This window comes from Brienomyrus brachyistius, chromosome 13, assembly GCF_023856365.1.
Source record: "Brienomyrus brachyistius isolate T26 chromosome 13, BBRACH_0.4, whole genome shotgun sequence".
Lineage (NCBI taxonomy): Eukaryota > Metazoa > Chordata > Actinopteri > Osteoglossiformes > Mormyridae > Brienomyrus > Brienomyrus brachyistius.
This window is the reverse complement of record NC_064545.1, coordinates 10,913,575-10,929,599: the sequence shown is the minus strand read 5'-3', so window position 1 is coordinate 10,929,599 and position 16,025 is coordinate 10,913,575. Positions and strand designations below refer to the sequence as shown.

Here is a 16,025-nt window from a genome sequence, read left to right as displayed (position 1 = left end):
CCGTCCCAAACGAGTACTGAATATTAATGTTGTTTAGCGTAGCCATCTGGGGTATATTGTGTGTTTGCCCGCTCATGTCATTTCCAGATGACGGAAGATGAATGTGGCACCGGGAACTCCCATTCCGGGACGCCTGTACATCCGTGTGCTGCTCCCAGCTGCTGAACACGACTCCACCGACTCCAGCTGCGAGGGCACAGTGGAGGATGCGCCCCCTACAGGAGAAAGACCTCTGCCCCCTCCCCAGATCCAATAACACACCCCACTCGCATCGCAGTTCCTGATCATTCCAGAACATTCCAAGACCTGGGACCAAAACAGCTTCTTAAAGAGAAAAGAAAACCTTCTCAGTCCACTTTAATTTAAACTCCTAACAGACATGTAAATATCAAAAACTCCCCTTACATTTTTGCTGCAAATAAAATGCTTGCAATTGCTGAAAGGTTAGATTATCTTGCCTATAAATATACTTAAACTGCACATCTTTTTTTCCCATTGACATATGTTTATATGGTGGACTTATCTGTCTGGTATTTATCCATATATTTATTTGGATTTACATACCTCTGGTTCTGTCTGCATTACTTTCTAAGCACTGAACATGCAGTGAGAAATGTGATGAAATAACATTCATATTCAGGATGCAAGGATCAAGCCTTCGTCTGGGGGTGGGGGAGAAGGGGGCAAAGGTGATAAAAACAAGGAGACGCCCTTGAAGAGAAACAGAAGCAGCGTTTCCATAGCGCAGACAGTTTCTCTGGGGTTTGTCTGCGGAATGCAGTTATGGAGTCACAGGCTGAGCGCAGGGTCAGTGGCGTCACCATTCAGATCAAAGGGGGCACAAAAACAAATGCCCCCTCCAACCCTAAGCCACCTGTGTGACATGAGTTTCCCCCTCCTCTAGGTGCGCACACACCTACTGCGCGAACAAGGAGAGTTTACCGGAGAGCCGGTAGCGACCTCTCATTAGCATAATCTTAAGTGCCGACTGCACGGGAGGCCAGGCTCAGGCAGGGAGACACTGTTTGCAGCCAAAGCTCCAAGCACCTTGTCCTGTGTGTGAAGTAGAGAAAATGGATTTCCTTTTATTCTGCCAGAATAAGCACTTTGATCCGCAGCAAGTGAAATGACAGATTATTGCCTACAATGCTAGCAACACCACGCAACAACACATGATTCACCCGCATTGATCATTTAAGTATGTAAATGCCGCCAATTAGCCGTTTCATAGATGCCTATGCGGTTAACTGAGATGAACCGATTACGGTTGATGTGTTGTCTTTCATCATTTGTAGGATATTCTATGCTAAATAAGAAATCGGTTCAGTAATGAACACTGTAATATTGTCATTGCGTCTTGCTCCAAATTCTTTTCAGTCCATACAATTATGCATTTTTAATATTTTCATTTAGTTGACATTCCTACTGTACATTAATAAGACACATACATACACTTACGTGCATATACGTTAGACCTAGACAATACATAAATGCATATACTTCTGCATGCACACACATATTTTGCACCCATATGTGGTAAATACAGCTATCTAGTAAACTGGGATTGTTTTTAGTATTAATAACTATTAATAGCTTGTTCAATACCTGAATGTGGAAACCTCTCGCGCGCCAGAGGCTTAGGAAAAAATGAAATTGTTTTCCGCTTTTGATGCCCCCGGATTAAAACGGGGAAAAGCAATTGAAATGCATACACAGACAGGGGGTTAATGCTTTAACTGTAGGCGCGCTGTACTGTAGTACGCCGGGTGCCGGTCCAGCTTCTGTCCGTGGTGCTGAAATAAGCCTCTTTCCCGGGGCGCGTCACGTGACCGCGTTGCCTCACTCAACGCGGCGCGCTTTGGATGCTGAACACTTTGCACGTGAGGCAGAGTGCAGCATTCGCCTCTATCCAGCGCCTGCACTTGCATGCGACAGCACGCTCGTTTGCAAATACAGCGTCTAAAACAGAGAATAAGTTTTAATGGTAAAATTTAGGATGCTGGAGTCTTTCTGTTCTTTTTCACCCTTTTTTACCGTGAGACAAAAGCGTAATTGCAGCGTATGGGCAGAGCGTACTTTAGTTCGTGGCTGAACGAGAAAGTGCACGCCTGCTTGGGGGTTCAGCACTGAGAAGATGTAAGATTAACGACATCATTTCCCCAGTGGCTCCAGAATAAAAAAAATGCAGAAAGGAGTGCGACTCAATGATGGCCATGTCACCTACTTGGGTCTTTTGGCAAAAAAGGATGGAACGAGACGGGGATGTTTGAGCAAAAAGAGCTCGGATAACACAAAATGGCACACCAAGTGGTTCGCTTTGCTGCAGAACATGCTGTTTTATTTCGAGAACGAGTCCAGCTCTCGACCCTCGGGATTATACCTGTTGGAAGGATGTGTGTGTGACCGGGCACCGTCACCCAAACCCTCGCTGACAGCTAAGGAATGCTTAGAAAAACAGGTAGGGGCAACCTGTCCGTTTTATGTCAGCTAAGTGGGTTTATTTTAAAAGCACCAAAGGCAAATGGGAAGGAAGAAATGTTCACGACAGACCGGTGATAATGCAATAACAAGAGTGCCAGTGGATGCGCACAGTGTGTCCGGTCATGCATCCATCCGTGCATCATATGCGGACGAGACGCAGAACAGAGTAGAACCGCGGGAGACATCAGCTTAGTATCATGTACCCCAGCTCTGCATGTGTGATCAAGTACTCTGAAGTCAATTTCTGCACATTCTTTATTAGCAGGATGTTAAAAACACACCGTTGTGTTTTTCCTGCGATTCTTGCACCAGTATCTGGAATCGCAACCAGTAAGAGGTGCTCAGCCTTTAACACTGTGTTCGGTGTTATGTAATAGCAGCATCAGACTAGCCGCTAGTAAATTATAAGATCAGTTTTTTTCATTGCAGTCAGAAAATCTGCAATATAAATACGACATAAATGTACCAACTTTAAATTTAATAGAAAATGTTACATTTAAATATTATACGGCTTATTTAAGCCTTTATGATTATACTAAAATTTTTAAGTTATTCAAAAATAACCCAAATATATGATGCTACATTTCGTTCGGCCGATGTTGACGTGCAAGGAGATTTGTTTTTCTTATTTTCTTCAAGGAACAAATTAAGCTAAATAGAGCGCAGCCTCGACGTCGCCATCTTGCGGATAACGGCTGCAATTTCACTGTCAGCTTGACGTATTGATTTAATTCAGCATGTTGATATTAATAGCATCCTACCTTGGCAACTGCGTATAGTCGCAGTTATTTTTTTTTTATTTGGGAGTGTCGATAAATTTTAAGCCGACATTGGTATTTTACTTTAAAAACAATAATGCAGTAAGTGCAGACCCCTTTGAAAGCTTTGAAATATACGCGCTATTAAAATAGATGTTTTTTTCATCACCAGTAAATGAGACGGCAAAAGCCGCCTCGCTTTCCGTAAATAAAGTGTAAACGCAGACTGTACAAAAAACGTGACATTTTCGCAGTGTAATACATCGGTCAAGTATCAGTTGCGGGAAATGATCGATTGTACTAATTGTTACTGGAAAAAAACAGACAGCATAAATCAAATGCTTTCACATAATTTTGTTACAATTTTATCATTACACACACGAAACATTGAGTATGCGACAATTATTTTGTTAAACTTAGTAAAAAGGTATATATACTTTTTGGGAACTTAAAGATCGTGTAACAAAATGATATAGTTGAAAAAATCTACAGCGGAAATTGAACAGCATACATGGGATATTCCAATAATATGCACACATTTTCGTCGCCAGCCAATACTTAAGTATAAGTCGGTAATTTTTCTGGGCGAAATGGCACCCTGTCTGTTTCTGATGGCAATCCGTGTCGTTTCCGCCGATCCTGTGCCTGGTCATGTCCCGGCAGCAGAGGGCTTAACAGTCGGATCTGTACGGGCCAGCCGCTCAGACGCTGCTCCCCGTTTGTTTTGACTGTGCTCCTGCCAGGAGGAGCCGGCGCTCCCCACGCTGCGCCTCCTGGCCGCGGCGCCGCTCCCCCTGCGCTCAGCACGGCCGGGGCCGGTCTGCGCAGGAAGCTCACTCGTTGTACCGTACAGTACCGTACAGAACTCACAAAGCACCTGTCAGCAGCAGTCATGAGCCTTAGGGAGCTGCTCGCCTTGACCGGTGCTCTTAAGTTTGCCAGTGGATTTCATTGCTCATGGAAAGGTATTATCAACATCAAAGGCATGTTTTTTACTTTGGTAAAATGACTACATCAGTACTCAACTCAATAGCTGGAACACATTCTTGGTATAGCCTATGCTAATTGGATATTGACTATGTTACCTGCCAAGGGCATAAATTATGGGAGGGTTATAAGCCCCTCCCCCAATAATCAAAACCGGGCAATACAACTGTCCGAACCCCCAGAAATGGGTGGAAACCTCAACCGTCCCAATGTTCATCCCAAAGTTATGTCCTTGCTACCTGTTATATATAAAACAGAGAAGATATGGGACTTGAGCAGAAAGTTAGTGATGTACAGTTACAGGTATTACATCTATGCACCAGTTCCTTCTAACTAGCAGGGGTTGCTGACAATATTTACAAGCTTAGAAATAAGACCAAAACATTGAGTCCAGACCCCTATTTTAAAGCTACTGTACTGTAATGTGTATGTCTGAAAGGTCCGTTGAGTTTGGTAGCTCTGAGCGCTGCCCATGTTAGCAGTGCTGTGTTTGTTTCGTTAGTTCAGCTGTACACAGCGGCACGCCGAGAAAGCCATTCGTTTGAAGAAGAGTTTCGGGACATACGGATTATCGGACACACCGGTAGTTTCACTATACTGTTGCTGAGAACAGTATCTTCTTTTTCTCTGTAAGTATTGAGTATTAAAGAGCAACGGGACTTTGGGGCCACGCTGTGGATTAATTATCATGGCAGGGATCAGAGAGTCACGCTTGTGGAGCGTGCTCAGCGGACACCGGCGCCCTCGGATCAGAGATGGTCAGCATGACCTCAGCCGAAAGGGATCACTAAGGGGGACTCGGGATGGAACAAAATGCAGGGGAGCTTTCCACTGGCGTCCGTGTCGCGTCGCTCCTGCGCCCACTGGAACGGCCCAGGTGTGTCTCTGCATGTTTGGAAACCACTGTGGCCAGGTTGTCTTCTAACTGGGCGATGGAGACTCCGATGGCACCTCTAAGCCCGACACTAGAAGGCCTGCGATCATTTTTCTTCACCTTACATGATTTCTTGTTTCTCCCATTTATTAAAATTATATTCTTGGACAGAGTGTTCTACTTTTCGAACATGCTTATTCCCTATTTAAAAATAACTACGGCTGAGCGTACAGTTACCATGGCAACGTCTGTTTGCATAAGAGAAACTTACGTGAAAAGGGGCTCAGAAATGCGTGGTCTGGTTCTGAACTGGGTCTGACTGAGTGGCTTATTAGAACATGGCTGCGTATCAGATCGGTTCTGGGCCCGGCTTTAGGTTGTGGACCCAGTAGGCAGTGAGGTAATCTTAGTCCAGCAAGGAGAACAACCAACTGGGCCATTTTCTTACATGACATCACACTTGTGGCAGTGGATGAGGCAGGAACACTAACCGGTGTGTCTGTACCTGTGGACTGAGGCACGTAGAAAAACAAAAAACCTTGGAATCTGGCTGAAACAGAGGCGGAGGGAAGCATTTGCACAATTCCTCAGTCAAACTGACATTTTTTCAGAAGAACATGCTCTTGACATAATGACAGCTTATAAATAATGCTGACGCTGCCTCCCATGACGTACCGTTGAGAAGAAAACAAGAAATCATGGCTCCTTCGGCTTTGTCGCCAGGATTATCCTTTGTCACAGAGCTGGTCTGCGAGGAAGAGGATCTTTGGCAGGACAGGCCAGCAGAGCAGGGGAAACACCACAGAACTGTACTTTCATGATGAATAAGTAACAACGCTGAATATTCCTTCCTTTGTGCTGCCATTGTAATAACTCCACCACTGGGCGAACTCACAGTTTTTAATTATTCACTAATTTATTGTTTGATTTGAGTGATCAGTGACAGCCAGTCAAAGGGCGAAAGCTGCTTTTCTTTCTCAAATAGTTTCATTCTAATTTCTCTCCCAGGCACAGTTTAAAATGTGGAAAAGACACCAAAAAGTGCATTGCTGAAATCATATACAAATGTATGCATATATCAGTGAGTCTAATTACAATTTTCCGATGAATCATTGTAGTCCTTTGTGTAGTGCTCACCTTGCTTAACGAAATAGCGATATTATTTAACACGTTATATATGAATCTCGTGATATTTGCTTGAAAAACAATAATAATCCGAAATCCTCCTGTGTTGAGGCTGAGTGAGACATGATGGCCCAATATTTTCAAGTAAAAAATGGTTTTCTATGAATGCCATGCTATACGACTCCACGAACACATTCATAACACATTATAACACATTCATAAAGCATTATAAACATGCCTATAATTATTTAGAAAAAGGCACAACACATTAAAGCCATGTGTATTATGCATCGTATGCTTCATGAAGCTCTCATCCATAATCTTGCATTATAGATGCCTTCATAATGCAGTACAAAGCATCCTTAATTCTTATACCCACCATTATAATGCACTATTAATGTATCTATAGTGCATTATAGATGAGAGCTGCACTGGAGCTTAGGAAGTATTAGAATCAACACTATAATGCCTTATGACAATAGAAGATGCTGTAGGGCTATATTAATTCTCATGCCAACCATTGTAAGGCATTATGAAGGCATGTAAAATGCATTATAGATGACAGCTTTAAATGAAACGGGCCCGAAAAGCCCTACAAAGACACTGTTTACCTTTTCCCTTCCCAAATGGGAAAGCAACAGCAGGAGCTGACTGTGGCGGCAGCCGTCCATCTCTCATGACGGGTGGATGAATCTATAATACTGTACTGAGATCCGAGTAAGGATGATGGACGTGCGTGTCAGCACCAGTGCCATCTGGATGATGAAGATTAGGGCATTTTCACCGAGTGCCAGCGTTTATCAGCAGGGCTGTGCTTGACCAATGTGGCCTGGGACGTCCATCTTTTTACTTCCTGTGGAAATCTCTGACGTCCTGTATCGTGGTCCAGCTTCGAGGACCAGTCCGGGTCGTTCCCATGGTCCATCACACAGGAGCATTACACACATTATTGGTGCAAGTATCACCAGTTAAATTATTCTTACACGACAATGTGCACCATATCCAATCAAACCCGAATAAGAAACTTAGAGTGAGAATTTTGAAAATCTGAAATAAAAAAGCATAATGAATAATAAAACAGAAAAGTGTAAGTATCTGCCAGCACAGCATGACCTTGCAGTTTCACAACAGCGCGAGACGCAGCCCGATAGCTTGCTACCAGCTTTCTAACGGGGGGGGGGGGGGGGGGGGGGGAGCATGCAATTCCTGAGGAGGGCTCCCACAGCTTTGGACAGTATCAGAGCAAGCCATCCAGACGCAGTCCTGTGGAGGGGCGCGGGGTTTGGGCCGGACGGTGCTGCCCTGTCAGGTTAAAGTTAACATCTGCACATACGACGATCCAAACGCCGGGGCTGTAACACATGTGGTCAGGCGGGACAGGAGGAAATCGTACCGCCGAGACTTTTCTTTCTGACGACGTCAGCACTTTGAAAGGAATATACTGCTGTGATGAAGGGACGTGCCTCACACACAGAGGCAGGCGGGTGGAAAAAAATCCTGCTAGCAGTGAATGAGGACGACACTGGGGACACTGTGAGAGGGAAACCTCACATTTACACCTTCTCTCTTATATTAGTCTGCCTTGGCTCCAAAGAGCGAGAACAGAATTTATGCCGGGGGTCTGTCACATTTGGTGGCATTTTGACAGATGGATGTTCCTGGAAGAATGCGTACCTGGAAGGAACTGCCACCATTTTGTTTTGGGAAAACAGAATTCCTAAACAATAGATAATGGAGAAACAGTCTGATGGATGTTTTGCTTGGAGATTGGAAGGATTATGGAAGTGGTATTATGAGAAAGAGCAAACGTGACTCAAGTAAATTGTGAAGTGATCGTTTATTGAAATTTCTTCAGCTGACAAGCAGTGTTCATTTAGCTTGTTGAACTGGGATTCACCCTATGGAGGGTGAGGGGGGGGAGGTAGACTTAGAATATATTAACTGATTCAAGATTTTTTCCAGGAGGCTGGGTTAGCTGATGACAGCTGAGTCCTACCCTTCCCCATTGGGTAGGCTAGCCATGCCGTCACAGAGGGATGGGGAAATGCCTGTGGGGTGCGACAATTTCAGAGCGGGGAGCGAAACGCCTATCACCTGCACCGGCCTTGCTGGCTCTCCAGGACACTATCCAGAGAGCGCTGCCTGTGGGGAGCCCTCTGCCACATAACAGACGTCCCTCGCCGTCTAAGGCAAAGCTCCTCCAGAGGGATCCAGCCGAGCAGAGCCATGAGGAGTCTCGCTGAGCTCGGGGATGGGGAGGGGGGGGGGGGCAGTGAGACAGGGGGAGAGAGAAGGAGAGGGTGAGCAAAAGAAGGGGAGAGAGATTGAGAAAAGAAGAGGGAGTGAGAGTATGTGTGTGTGTGTGAGAGAGAGAGAGGAAGAGTTAACTCAGGTCGTAACCTTTTCACCGTCTTTTTTATGTCCAGTCTGAGCGTCTTGCTATGACTTGCCATCTAAAAACACAACGCTTTCTAGTTTATTTTTTTTGGAACTGTATCAAGGCAAGAATTTGCTGTGATGTTAAAAAGCAGAGCCTCTCTCAGGTATGAAAATACCACGAACTCTGCCCTTTTTCGGCCATCTGCGCGCTGGTGCACAGAATGTCCCGCTCTGGGAGAGGTACGGTCTGTCCGTGGAGGCCTGCCCGCGAGTCGGCGGGAAGCACCGAGCAGGGGATGGAGAGGAGGGCCTGTGTAAAATGGAGGCAGCCCAGCCATTGGCAGAGAGGAGTTGCTAGGTAACAGGTAGTGCATCCCAGAACAGAGCTTGCAGCTTATGTACCCTATAGGGTTATTCGTGGGAGCTGAGTGCGCTGTGGGTTAACAGAAGCTTTATAACAGGGATGAACAACGAGGAAACATACGACCATTTATTTTCTCCTTCTTTATCGTCTAAAGCAGTGTAAGAACCAACAGCTGCTGATAAATGACAACTATTTCTGCAGGCCCTCATGCATAATGCAGGCATCCTATTCCACTATGGGTGGGGGGGGGGGGGGGCGGAGGGGGGGGGCAGCATCACCCAGCTGCACATGGTTCATCAAGACTTGTCACCTACGGTATTTTCAGGGTTATTGTCTCGTTGTGCATTTTCCCCGTGATTCTGATGAATTTGACCTGTAGTAATATTTTGAAACAGTTTCAATTCTCTGGGTCGACGGATGATAACGAGTCGAAGGATCAGATTGCAAGTTTTTTGAGAAAATAAGTCGCCACTCACTGTCACACGTGTGTCCTGCTGAAGACTGAAAAAGCGGAAAGTAGCGGCGTGGTAGAGAAGAGTCCAAGAGTAGCAGAGCATCTAGAGCGATGCCATTGTAACAGAAGTCCAATGAATGCTAATAATTTATTAATGAAGATGGTTTAGAAGGTTGCAGGAAACAACCAGAAGCACCTCACTGTGCAGCTAGAACTTTAAATATCTACGCCAAGACCTTTATCTTATAAAGGACCCAGCCAACTGAGACACCTTATGAACTTATATTTCCAGGTCACATTTCCAGGATCTCAAAAGTCGATCTTCAGCTTCACTAAATCAATGCAGTTTTTCCGTCTGCGTCCTTTGCAAATGGAGGTTTGAATGGCTGCTTCTTCATCACCCTGCTGCCGCAGTGTCATCCTCCTCTCCTTTGTTTCCCTCTTTTCTTTCACTGGTTCAGTACTACTTTACGATCAGCTTCAACCACGAGAGCCAGAAGCCCCTGGAACTGCGCACGGAGGATGCCAAGGACTGCGACGAATGGGTGGCCGCCATCACGCACGCCAGGTAGGGCAGCTCGTCCGGAAGCAAGGAGGTTGGGGCCCACAAATACACGCACCCTCCTGTAGGTGGTGCCTCATGTCAGATAATTCTGATTTGGCCGTCGATGGGGACTGATGGGGTGCCTCTCATTGGCAGAGCTCTCTCTGACTAGTCCTTAGAGAATCACCGCATCATTATTTCTTTTTCCTGCTTCCAATTAGCAATAAACACACAATGTCTGAGAATCAATGGAAGCTGAAAGTTTTGCCAACCAGGAAAAGGAAAAGTGCCATTTACTGCCTAAATGGATGTATGAAATGTTTTGACTAAAAAATAAAGAAATAAACACACTAAGCTGTGTCCCTCCTAGTGGTTTTCCCCCTTCTGTTTGGACTCATGTGCCAAGTTTGGCTCATTGAGTACATCCACTGTCGCCAATGATGTCATCCTTTGGAGTTTGTTTTGCTCATTGAGTACATCCACTGTTGCCGATGATGTCATCCTTCGGAGTTTGTTTGGTTCATTGAGTACATCCACTGTCGGCGATGATGTCAGCCTTCGGAGGTTGTTTGGTTCATTGTGTACATCCACTGTCGGCGATGATGTCAACCTTCGGAGATTGTTTGGTTCATTGTGTACATCCACTGTTGCCGATGATGTCATCCTTCGGAGTTTGTTTGGTTCATTGAGTACATCCACTGTCGGCGATGATGTCAACCTTCGGAGATTGTTTGGTTCATTGTGTACATCCACTGTTGCCGATGATGTCATCCTTCAGAGTTTGTTTGGCTCATTGTGTACATCCACTGTCGGCGATGATGTCAACCTTCGGAGTTTGTTTGGCTCATTGTGTACATCCACTGTTGCCGATGATGTCATCCTTCGGAGTTTGTTTGGCTCATTGTGTACATACACTGTTGCTGATGATGTCATCCTTCGGAGTTTGTTTGGCTCATTGTGTACATCCACTGTTGCCGATGATGTCATCCTTCGGAGTTTGTTTGGTTCATTGAGTACATCCACTGTCGGCGATGATGTCAACCTTCGGAGATTGTTTGGTTCATTGTGTACATCCACTGTTGCCGATGATGTCATCCTTCAGAGTTTGTTTGGCTCATTGTGTACATCCACTGTCGGCGATGATGTCAACCTTCGGAGTTTGTTTGGCTCATTGTGTACATCCACTGTTGCCGATGATGTCATCCTTCGGAGTTTGTTTGGCTCATTGTGTACATACACTGTTGCTGATGATGTCATCCTTCGGAGTTTGTTTGGCTCATTGTGTACATCCACTGTTGGTGATGATGTCAACCTTCGGAGTTTGTTTGGCTCATTGTGTACATCCACTGTCAGTGATGATGTCACCCTTCGGAGTTTGTTTGGCTCATTGTGTACATCCACTGTCAGTGATGATGTCACCCTTCGGAGTTTGTTTGGCTCATTGTGTACATCCACTGTCGTTGATGATATCGCCCTTCAGAGCTTGTTTCGCTCATTGTGTACTTATACTTTCGGCGATGATGTCATCCTTCGGAGTCTAGGTCATGCAGTACATCAGCTGTTGGTGATGATGTCACCCTTCAGAGTTTGTTTGGCTCATTGTGTACATTCACTGTTGGCTATGATGTTACCCTTCAGATTTTGTTTGCCTCATGGCATATATCCACTATCTGTGATTATGTCACCCTTTGGAGTTTGTTGTGCTCATTGTGTGCATCCATAGTTAGCTATGATGTCACTCTTTGGAGCTTGTTTAGTTCACTTATTAACTGGGAGTCACAAGCTAATTTTATCCCTTGTGGTTACAAAGTAGGTGCGGTTTTTCAGGATGCTCTAATTCCATAGGTCCCTGCGACACTCTGTGACACTTGGGGTTGTTACCTAGCAATGGGTCATGTTGTTATGCGATAATCACTGAGCATGTGATAGCAGTTTGGCCAACAGGGGGATATCCTACAGTCAATAGATTTTCATTGGTTCCCTCCTCTGGCGAGATTCAGCACAGCAACGTCTATTTTACATAAATTACGCAGCTTCTTATCACTAAAAATGTAGGTCTAAAGCTTCGAATGCAGTTTTAAAATAATATCTTTCAAAGCTAACTCCCCCATTGTAATACTTTCCAACGGACCTTAAAAAACTGGAATGCCTTTATAGAGTAATTGGAGCTGCAGTAGCCATTACTGAAGAAATTCGATGACTGTTAGCACCCTCTATAGTCTGTACAATGCAATGCTTAGTTGCAGTTAGAAATATAAATTTCATTTGGAACTAGACATAGAAACACAGTAACTCTACCAGCAGGGCCAATTCCATATTAAACATGTACATCCACACAACTTCCCTGCAACATGTGCAGAAAGACAAACACAAAATTATACTTGCAATCGCACACCAAAACAAATGTACAAAAGCGTTAACACAAAGAGACAGCCATTGCCCAGAAAAACAAACGGTGAATCGCAATACCAAACATGCAAAGACTGTACTTGTGATCTTGGCAAGACCAGTCATATAGATTTGCCTTCCAAGAACGATCGCGCACGCTCACGAGGACAGAGAACGCACCAACTGTGGATTGAGAGATATGAGTACCTGTGTACTTGATGTTCCACTATTCCGTGCACCCAGTCGATTACACCAACTGTAATTTCATAGTACTTAATAAATGATACATAATACAAATTTCCAGTTTAAATGACTAATTACAGTATTCCTGGTTTGGTTACTTGTGCTTTTTTCACAAATGCAGTTTCTACTTAAAATATTCATATTTATTTCACCTCTGTACAAACGTGCTATGCGGGTGTTAACCATTCCAGTTCAGCATTCTCACAAGCCTAAAAAGTGAAAAACAGAAGGGGACTTACTGGGGCGATGCAAACATTACCTCGATTAAGGTAACTCTGATTAAAGTAGTACAGTTATGGTTCACGCCTTCTTCCTCCGCCATCACAGCAACACGCAAAGAATCATGAGATTGGTTTTGTTCTGGCAAGGATGCTCCCAGTGCATCCTTGATATTTGGGATGGAGCAAGACCAACATCCGGGGATTTTTTCCGTGATCTTGTGATCTTAGTATTGCTACTGGTCATCGGCAATGGAAGATGACGTAAAACGAGTACATGAGAACACAAGTACGGTCAAGTACGCATATTGAAATTCGGCCTGAACACATGACTGTACCTAAGACACATGCAAAGGCACCAAGAACCCCACATTCCAGGAGAAACGCAGATACGTGCACAGATCTAAGACCGATATAGAGACGGTCAAGGCCTGCATGTCAGCATTCAAATAAGTAGGCAAAATAAAGCAGAAGTGGGCACTAACATCCACGGCTGAGGGTCTGGATATTGAACCGAGTCCATCAAGCAAATGAAAGAAGCCAGGACACATTTAGAATCAAATGAAATAGGAAGGGTACGTACTGTAGGTACAGTGGCTTACACACTCCAGCAAGCACACACATCTGTTCAAGCAGTCTATTGGATCCGTCTGGTTTCAGCTAGGTTTACAAATCACTTGTTTTTCAGCTTAGTGCTTCAAGCACATTGGATCTGCTACGTCCAAGCGCAGAGAGGGTCCTTTCAATGTTACTGTGCTGCAGTTCGTCAAGTTCTAAGGTCTGATACAACTAATGAATTCAAGATACACAGAGTTTCGCAACATTTAATGTCTTATCCTTATTGTAAACTAAATTTAGCCAGAATCCTTATATTTGTACATTCAGGGTCTGTCTTGTCAGTGAATTCATGGTTCTAGTCACATCCTGACAAAGCAAGGTTTTGGAGTTGCTTGCCCATGATGCATCGGACGGGCGTGTGTTTTCAGCTACAGGAACCTGGCCACGGAGCATGAGGCTCTCATGCAGAAATACCTCCATCTACTCCAGATTGTGGACACGGAGAAAACAGTTGCCAAGCAACTTCGACAACAAATCGAGGACGGGGGAAATCGAAATCGAGCGCCTAAAATCTGAGGTAACTCACTTGCCATTTTTGCTTAACCCAGTAAACTCCAGGATGGTCACATGCTTAAAGCTACATTAGCCAACCAGGCAGAAAGATAATATAGATAAGGCTGATCTCAGAGTGTCACCATCCATTAATTAGATAAAAGTGAACATGTACAGTACCAGGACAACCATTTAAGTGGAAATGAAGTTCATGGATCCGCAGGACCAGGAAGCAGGCCTTCAGTTCTGGTTTGGTTACACAGAGTTCTGTTTTGCTGAACAGGGAATGGATAGACCCAACTTTATATCACCGCTAATATAAAATCACTCCAGTCATTTTATTTTTCTGTCTGTATCCTTTACTGGGCAGATCAAATAGTGATTCTGCTTTAATGTGCAAATGTGTAGCGGGCAGTATGACCCTGGGCTGAATATGCATGAGGGTGGCCCCATTGTACCTGTCGCAGCCCCCTGTGAAACATAATAAACTCTCTCAGCCAATACAAAATAAATGGGGCACTCGGCGGCTCTCGCCTCCTTTATAGCTTTAGCGATGCACCTTCTCAATGGAGATGAGTGTACCGTGCGCACACTGCACCGTGTACTATGTAAATCCATTGAGGCGTTGCATTTGTTTCTCTTTCAAAGCAGATCTGTGGTAAATATGTCAAGGAAATGCATATATATTTGTGCTAATGCTACACCACCCTGCTAATATGACCAGATAACGGGCCTGTGGTCGCTTAGTTTGGGGTAATGGACGCTAAATATGAAGCCTTGGTGTGTGTACATGGGGCAGGGCAGGTGGGTGGGTTTCTGGCACCTCTGCTGGTTAGCCAGTTAGTTGCAGGTTTCTGGGTTGCCAGTACTAATGGGTAGTGTAGTTGTCTGCATGGCATCTTGGGTGTATAGTAATCAAGTAGCTTGCAGGAATGTATTGATGGCACAGTGCTTTATGGGTAGCTGTGCTGATGTAAGTGGGTGATGATGCAGCTAAAAAGAAATTGGTGGGGGAGGGGGTGATGGAAGGGGAGGGAGAACTTGCAAAATGTTAACTTTGCCAATGTTCTGCTCCTCTATCGACAGATTGCCGGGCTACTGAAAGACAATGAGAAGATCCAGGCCAACCCAGCGACGGCTCCCAGCGAAGACGACTCAGAAATCAAGAAAATCAAAAAAGTGAGTGATGGTGCCTGCTAACCAGGTCACAGATGGTCTTGTGGTTGAGTTGTACAGCCTGGCTTGGGAATCTCGCTGAGCTGGATCTGGTCTGGCATGCTCACTACGTAGCTGTGAACACACACACGCACACACACTGACACACACATCCACACAACCTCAAAGTTTATTTAATCAAGAATCAGAATCCTTTTATTTGCTGAGAACAAAAAGTACCAGGAATTAGTGCAGGTGGATGTGTGACACAGTCCTATTCCTGCCCCCAGGTGCAGAGCTTCCTGCGCGGGTGGATGTGCAGGCGGAAGTGGAAGACCATCATCCAGGACTACATCCGCTCGCCGCATGCAGAGAGCATGCGCAAGCGCAACCAAGTGGTGTTTAGCATGCTGGAGGCCGAGGCTGAGTATGTGCAGCAGCTGCACATCCTTGTCAACAACTTCCTGAGGCCCCTACGCATGGCTGCCAGCTCCAAGAAGCCGCCCATCACCCATGACGACGTCAGCAGCATCTTCCTGAACAGGTACAGGATGCACTTCACATTCATCTTAGATGCTAAGTTGCTGATCAGATGGCCGTCATTCATTCTTGGAGATGGACTTGAAGCCAGTGCTAGATTTCTTTGTTTATTTCAGTGAAACCATCATGTTCCTGCACCAGATCTTCTACCAGGGTCTGAAAGCAAGGATTGCCAGCTGGCCTACCCTTGTGCTGGGTGAGAGGAACCAGTTCTTCTTCTGTGCCACCATATCTGCCTGACTTTCTCCTGCTCCAACTGGGGATACATCTGTCAGGAGTCCCTGAGGGGGACTGACCACTTGCTTGTAAACCTTGAATTTTCAAACCTAAGATTGACTTTATTGATTACAGGTGGATATTCTGGAATTTCTATTAAACAACAATAATACCCCAGTGTCTGGGCTC

At 45.0% G+C, this 16,025-nt stretch overlaps 1 protein-coding gene across 1 annotated transcript in view; it reads left to right on the top strand.

Moving 5' to 3' along the window:
* Positions 1–1,877: 1,877 nt before the first annotated feature.
* rasgrf1 (Ras protein specific guanine nucleotide releasing factor 1) overlaps positions 1,878–16,025 on the top strand; it is a 30,878-nt gene continuing 16,730 nt past the window's right edge. Inside the window, 7 exon segments of the mRNA XM_048973238.1 lie at positions 1,878–2,458; positions 9,884–9,990; positions 13,802–13,916; positions 13,918–13,950; positions 15,012–15,104; positions 15,371–15,624; positions 15,737–15,816. Of these exon segments, the coding sequence (XP_048829195.1) occupies positions 2,183–2,458; positions 9,884–9,990; positions 13,802–13,916; positions 13,918–13,950; positions 15,012–15,104; positions 15,371–15,624; positions 15,737–15,816 (958 nt within the window). The 5' untranslated portion in view covers positions 1,878–2,182.